The sequence below is a fragment of the Leuciscus leuciscus genome, assembly GCF_965113295.1.
Source record: "Leuciscus leuciscus genome assembly, chromosome: 11".
Taxonomy (NCBI): Eukaryota; Metazoa; Chordata; class Actinopteri; order Cypriniformes; family Leuciscidae; genus Leuciscus; species Leuciscus leuciscus.
This window is the reverse complement of record NC_138735.1, coordinates 1,267,335-1,275,608: the sequence shown is the minus strand read 5'-3', so window position 1 is coordinate 1,275,608 and position 8,274 is coordinate 1,267,335. Positions and strand designations below refer to the sequence as shown.

Below are 8,274 nucleotides of genomic sequence, written 5' to 3'. Positions count from 1 at the left end.
AACTTCCACTCTCCGTAAACTTCCGGCTTCTGAACTGGTTGCAGTTCCACTCTGGCTCCACATGAGGGCGCTCACAGGACGAGTGCAGAATGAATGGAGGTCTATGGCGCTATACCCCTCTAAATCCACTTTTCTCAGGATATATTTTTTTGTCTAGTAATTTGAATGTTGTATTCGAAAGGAGATGCAAAGAAATTACACATTGCTGGGTGTTAGATTTTTTAGAGTCACTTATTTGCTTTAAAAAAGTCTTTTGAAATGTCAATGACGTCATACACATCGTACGACCCGAGATACTGCTTTACGGCAATCCTTCGGTCACTTTTGTGCTTTCGCGCTCTGCACTTTCTTTTCTCTTGAGGCATCGACAACACAGCTGACACAGGTAAACACACAACACAGCTGACACAGGTAAACACACAACACAGCTGACACAGGTAAACACACAACACAGCTGACTCAGGGAAACACACAACACAGCTGACACAGGGAAACACACAACACAGCTGACACAGGGAAACACACAACACAGCTGACACAGGTAAACACACAACACAGCTGACACAGGTAAACACACAACACAGCTGACACAGGTAACTACACAACACAGCTGACACAGGGAAACACACAACACAGCTGACACAGGGAAACACACAACACAGCTGACACAGGTAAACACACAACACAGCTGACACAGGTAAACACACAACACAGCTGACACAGGTAACTACACAACACAGCTGACACAGGGAAACACACAACACAGCTGACACAGGGAAACACACAACACAGCTGACACAGGGAAACACACAACACAGCTGACACAGGTAAACACACAACACAGCTGACACAGGGAAACACACAACACAGCTGACACAGGTAAACACACAACACAGCTGACACAGGTAAACACACAACACAGCTGACACAGGTAAACACACAACACAGCTGACACAGGTAAACACAAAACACAGCTGACACAGGGAAACACAACACAGCTGACACAGGTAAACACACAACACAGCTGACACAGAGAAACACACAACACAGCTGACACAGGTAAACACACAACACAGCTGACACAGGGAAACACACAACACACCTGACACAGGGAAACACACAACACAGCTGACACAGGTAAATACACAACACAGCTGACACAGGTAACTACACAACACATCTGACACAGGTAACTGGGTGGTGGTGGCGCAGTGGATAAGACACATGCCTTTGGTGTGAGAGACCCGGGTTCGAATCCACTGTGAGACACCAATGTGTCCCTGAGCAAGACACTTAACCCCTAGTTGCTCCAGAGGCGTGCGACCTCTGACATATATAGCAATTGTAAGTCGCTCTGGATAAAAGCGTCAGCTAAATGAATAAATGTAAATGTAAATGTAAACTACACAACACAGCTGACACAGGGAAACACACAACACAGCTGACACAGGTAACTACACAACACAGCTGACACAGGGAAACACAACACAGCTGACACAGGTAAACACACAACACAGCTGACACAGGTAAACACACAACACAGCTGACACAGGGAAACACACAACACAGCTGACACAGGGAAACACACAACACAGCTGACACAGGTAAATACACAACACAGCTGACACAGGGAAATACACAACACAGCTGACACAGGTAACTACACAAAGGAGCTGACACAGGTAAACACACAACACAGCTGACACAGGGAAACACACAACACAGCTGACACAGGTAACTACACAACACAGCTGACACAGGTAAACACACAACACAGCTGACACAGGGAAACAGACAACACAGCTGACACAGGGAAACACACAACACAGCTGACACAGGGAAACACACAACACAGCTGACACAGGTAAACACACAACACAGCTGACATAGGTAAACACACAACACAGCTGACACAGCTGACACAGGTAAATACACAACACAGCTCACACAGGTAAACACACAACACTGCTGACACAGGTAAATACACAACACAGCTGACACAGGTAAATACACAACACAGCTGACACAGGGAAATACACAACAACACAGCTGATACAAGTAAACACACAACACAGCTGACACAGGTAAACACATAACACAGCTGACACAGGGAAATACACAACACAGCTGACACAGGGAAATACACAACACAGCTGACACAGGGAAATACACAACACAGCTGACACGGGTAAACACACAACACAGCTGACACGGGTAAACACACAACACAGCTGACACGGGTAAACACACAACACAGCTGACACAGGTAACTACACAACACAGCTGACACAGGTAAACACACAACACAGCTGACACAGGTAACTACACAATACAGCTGACACAGGTAACTACACAACAACTAACTACACAACACAGCTGACACAGGTAACTACACAACAGAGCTGACACAGGTAAACACACAACACAGCTGACACAGGTAAACACACAACACAGCTGACACAGGTAAATACACAACACAGCTGACACAGGTAAACACACAACACAGCTGACACAGGTAAACACACAACACAGCTGACACAGGTAAACACACAACACAGCTGACACAGGTAACTACACAACACAGCTGACACAGGTAAACACACAACACAGCTGACACAGGTAAACACACAACACAGCTGACACAGGTAAACACACAACACAGCTGACACAGGTAAATACACAACACAGCTGACACAGGTAACTACACAACACAGCTGACACAGGTAAACACACAACACAGCTGACACAGGTAAATACACAACACAGCTGACACAGTTAACTACACAACACAGCTGACACAGGGAAACACAACACAGCTGACACAGGGAAATACACAACAACACAGCTGACACAGGTAAACACACAACACAGCTGACACAGGTAACTACACAACACAGCTGACACAGGTAACTACACAACACAGCTGACACAGGTAAACACTAGGGCTGGAGCCGAACCCGAATACGGTATTCGGAAAGGCACAAATAATGTGTTTTTTACGAATACTTATTTCGAACAAATACTTTAAAAAATATTTGTATTCGGGAACAAGAAAAACTTTATATCAAAAAGCTGCGTTTCCTGACCGGCGGTGCTCCTGATGTGGTGGCTGTAAATCCACTTGTTGATAAGAAAGGAGGAAAGAGCCACAAATGGAAATATTTTGGATTAGGCTAATGTCACGTTGTCATACGGGGCCGTTCACATAGCGCGTTTTTTGCGCGTGCAGATTTCAAATGAGCGGCGCGGTTGCATAGCAACGACAGACGCCACGAGAGAGCAAGCGCTTGTGGAAAGGAGAAAGCGGTGCGAACTGCGCTCTCCATGATGACGAGGAAGTATCAGCAAATAATTAATTGATTTATAGCCCTTGCATTAGCTTTATATTTATGGAGATGAGAAATGAAATAAAAAGCCGTCATTATGTCATTAATATCAGTCCGTCAGAAAAGCAGTTCTAGGCTTATTCTTGGCTGGATAACTCTTAGCAGGTTTAAAAAGCCCTTTTAAAATGAAATATGAATGCAGTTTTGGATCAAATAAAAGTACAGTCAAGTCAAATAAAACACGTTTTATCTCCTGTATAGTTTGTTAACACTACAATAAGATAGATACCATTCATTAACATTGCTTAATGCGTTATCTAACATCAACACAATGAGTGAACAATATATTTTTACAACATTAATTAATGTTTGTGAATGTTATTTAATACAAACACTTGATTGGTCATGTTTGTTCACTTCATTCATTGTGCATTAAATAATGTTAAGCTAAATAATGTTAACTTTTGATTTTAAAAATGTATTTTTAAATTAACCCCAAGGAGAATAATTGCGACAGTATATAACTATTGTTTATTGTTAGGTCATTTTATCTAATGTTATCTAACAAATGGAATCTTATTGTAAAGTGTTTTTAATACTACAGTTCCCATCTTTGTAACCGTGATATACACTTTAATATATGTAAATTTAATCTAAATTAAGCTTTGGTACCGAAATTGGTACCGAGAACCGTGGATTTTCACTGGTATTGGTACCGAATACTGAAATTTTGGTACCGTGACAACACTAGTAGCTCTGTTAGCTCGGTAATTTAGACAAGGCTGTTGACAGAGTAACGTTAACGTAGGTAATGGCTGTTATGTTATTTTCTTTTCAATGACATTCGTTGTTACATGTTCATTGCTGGATTTATGGAAAAACATCAACCAATATTGCATATCCATAATTATTATAATGGATATAATTAAAGAATACTTACACTATAACGTAAATTAGAAGTGTAACGCAAAAAAAATAGATTTTTACACCTATTTAGAATTTTACTCGAATACAAATACAAATACAAATACAAATACTTTTCCCCCCTCAACAAATACAAATACAGATACAAATACCGGCTGCTTTGCACACCCCTAGTAAACACACAACACAGCTGACACGGGTAAATACACAACACAGCTGACACAGGTAAATACACAACACAGCTGACACAGGTAAACACACAACACAGCTGACACAGGGAAACACACAACACAGCTGACACAGGTAAACACACAACACAGCCGACACAGGTAAACACACAACACAGCTGACACAGGTAAACACACAACACAGCTGACACAGGTAAACACACAACACAGCCGACACAGGTAAACACACAACACAGCCGACACAGGTAAACACACAACACAGCTGACACAGGGAAACACACAACACAGCTGACACAGGTAAACACACAACACAGCTGACACAGGGAAACACACAACACAGCTGACACAGGGAAACACACAACACAGCTGACACGGGTAAACACACAACACAGCTGACACAGGTAAACACACAACACAGCTGACACAGGGAAACACACAACACAGCTGACACAGGGAAACACACAACACAGCTGACACAGGGAAACACACAACACAGCTGACACAGGGAAACACACAACACAGCTGACACAGGGAAACACACAACACAGCTGACACAGGTAAACACACAACACAGCTGACACCAGTAAATACACAACACAGCTGACACGGGTAAACACACAACACAGCTGACACAGGTAAACACACAACACAGCTGACACAGGTAAACACACAACACAGCTGACACAGGTAAACACACAACACAGCTGACACGGGTAAACACACAACACAGCTGACACCAGTAAATACACAACACAGCTGACACGGGTAAACACACAACACAGCTGACACGGGTAAATACACAACACAGCTGACACGGGTAAATACACAACACAGCTGACACAGGTAACTACACAACACAGCTGACACAGGGAAACACACAACACAGCTGACACAGGTAACTACACAACACAGCTGACACAGGGAAATACACATGCTAGAAGAGTTTTTGTTTTGTTGTTTTAAAAGACCACGCCGAAAATACACACACACACACACACACACACACACGATGCCATCAAGCGGTATCTCTGGTCGTAATCAGTCCTTCACTGATCCAATCAGCGTTCATTAGCAGAATGCTAGCGTGTTATGGGCAACAACAACTCAACCTGTAAGAAATCGAAAGGACATAAGTACTCGTTCATTCAACTTTTGACCTATAACCCATGTTGAACTTGCAAAACCTACAATCAAATCTGAGATTTCTCAACGCCAATCGGGTGAAAGAGACAAATTTAGCCGTCTAGCCCATTCATTTTGCACTCATGGGCGATCGCCCCCAGTGGAACTCTGGTGGAACTACAACCAAAATTCGGTACAATAGGACTTAATAGGGAGTGGCCAGGCTTTCCGTAGACGGGCTCTGGTAACGCTCCGTTTACTTCCTGTCTCTATGAAGCCCCTCCTTCTGAAAAGCACACTGTGCTCTGATTGGTCGGCTGGAGCAGTGTGTTGTGATTGGTCGAGCGCTTCGAGTGTGTTTGGGAAATGTCCCGCCCCTTACCATAACCGCCAGTTTAACCGCCACTACTAAATAACTCAACCAGGCCCCGCCCCTTTATTCTGCTAATTAATTATTATAATGAGGAATATTGTGACGTGTTCAATGGAGGCCTTTCAGGAGTTCAGAAACACTGACACTGATATACAGAAGGACTGGAGGTTTGGCAGAGTCACTGAATAAGCATTTATTTTCATGTAAACAGCTTTAGTTGATGTATTCTAGAGGTTACTGCCCTAGACTGTGACATGTATCCACTGCAAGAAAAGGTGCAAAGAAACTTTGTGTCTATTACAACACTGCCAGAGCAGAAGAAGTGAATAGCATTGTTATTTGAATATATTTTACTTTCAGTGCTGTCATGAAAACCCCTGATTATATGCTGCAGTTTATAGAAGCATTATATATGAAAGCACTTTTCAAGCCAGATCTAGACTGAATTACTTTTTTTGCTGAATACAGTTCCAGCTTTCGAAAAAAAATGCTATTATCTCAAAATATTTCAATATCTCATAATACCACGGCTAACACTGCAGTAAAGCTCAAACCTGCATCATATTCATTAGCTGAAAGCCATTAACCAGGAACTCTCTGAGCTTGAACAGTTCGACCGCATGTGTATGTGTATTCAGCACAGTTCTTTCTTATGTCTACATTGTTACCTGATTTCCATAATTCATGATGAATAACACAGATAATGTGCAAATACCAAAAAAAAGCACACATTATTTACTGTAAATTAGTATGACAGGCACAAAAGAAATGTCATCAAAGCATGTATTATGTTCACTTTATGCTGAACCATTGCCATCAGTGATTTTTTTTTTTTTTTTAAGAAGAAAATTAAACTTCAGAGAAGAAGGGACTCCAGGGGAAGATGGTCCTTGGAGCAGAAACTGGGAGAAGAGAATGAACATCATGTTAATGAGGTTAAAATGAAGCAGCAGGCAAAATTGTACAGTAATAGAAAAGCATTTGGCTGAAAAAAGTGACAAATCGCTTCTTTGTTGATGTTTCCATGAAGAACATTTATCATCCATGAAATCTTTCCATTGGAAAAAAGTGTATTTATCCTGCAAAGAAGGTTCTTTAGGAGATTATTAAAATGTCCTAAAAAAAATTATTTTAAGAAATGATCGCTTTATTTGGGGAATTTAAAATGGTTCTTCTATGGCATTTCTGTGAAAAAAAAAATAAAAAATAAAAAATACTTTTTAAGAGTGTATTTGGCTTTTTTTGTTCATAGACAAACTGTAATGGTTTTTATCCCACGGTAAAAAAAAAAATTATTCTCTTCTTACAGCTACAAGTATTTATTTATTTAATTTTTTTTTGAAAATGTCGATGTTTATTCCAACCATCCGGACATTAGACGGCGGATTCATGCATTAATGCAGGTAGTGCACAGTATTTGATTCTGCCCTCTCTCTGTGGCATTGAATCATTCTAGCATGTCGGCTCGCATCAGAGTAGTTGTCATAAATTATTGAAAGTGAAGGCTCGTGTAAACCATGCAACACGTTCCCTCGCAGGGCCCTCATCAGAAACACGCGTCACACCCGTGATAGAGACACAGCTCAGATTATGTATGCCGAGCGCCCGTGAGGATTCGAGTCCTTCCCACCAAGCAATTACGCTGTGGAAGTTTGGCTGGAGTACTTAACAGGACCATGAGGGAATATGTGTGTGGAATATGGGACAAACACGAGCACTGAGGGAGAAGCTCAACCAATAGCACAGATGGCATAAAGTGTGAGTGTGGGGTGCTTCACCTCTTTAGAAGGATCGAGAGCAATTACCAGAAGAGTTGAGAGCGTGTTAGGAACTACATTAAAATACTGAGGGCCCTATCTTACACCCGGAGCAATGCAGCGGCAAGCGCGACGCAAGTGCTTTTTGCTAGTTTCAGTCCGACGCACTTTTCATTTTCACGTCCTGATCCACGTTGTTTAAATAGCAAATGCATTTGCGCCCATGGGCTGCTGGTCTGAGAACCAGGTGTGTTCTGGCGCATTGATGGAGCGTTGCTATTTTGAGGCAACAGAAAAAGACACTCTGCTTATCACACACACACACTCTGCTTATTACACACACACTCTGCTTATCACACACACAGGGACGCACAGCAACACAAACATGCCAAATATTGAAAATAAAAGGATTACAATGTAAAAGATTATTATTGTGTACATAAAGATATGGTGAATCCGGCTTGTGTCATAGATGGTCTGCTTGTGCACTTTTACACACACACACACTCACACACACACAGCTTTTACCTTGCGCACGTGCAGATCCGTTTGCGCTCTGGAGAAGCGTTCGGTCTTTCCACTAT

At 42.0% G+C, this 8,274-nt stretch overlaps 1 protein-coding gene across 1 annotated transcript; it reads right to left on the bottom strand.

Moving 5' to 3' along the window:
* Positions 1 to 2,363: 2,363 nt before the first annotated feature.
* LOC309508798 (uncharacterized protein) lies at positions 2,364 to 6,619 on the bottom strand (the record flags this gene model as incomplete). Its single annotated transcript, XM_082183269.1, has 3 exons — positions 2,364 to 2,871; positions 4,465 to 4,934; positions 6,602 to 6,619. The coding sequence occupies 3 exons, from the start codon at positions 6,617 to 6,619 to the stop codon at positions 2,364 to 2,366; spliced, it is 996 nt and encodes a 331-aa protein (XP_082039395.1).
* Positions 6,620 to 8,274: the final 1,655 nt, after the last annotated feature.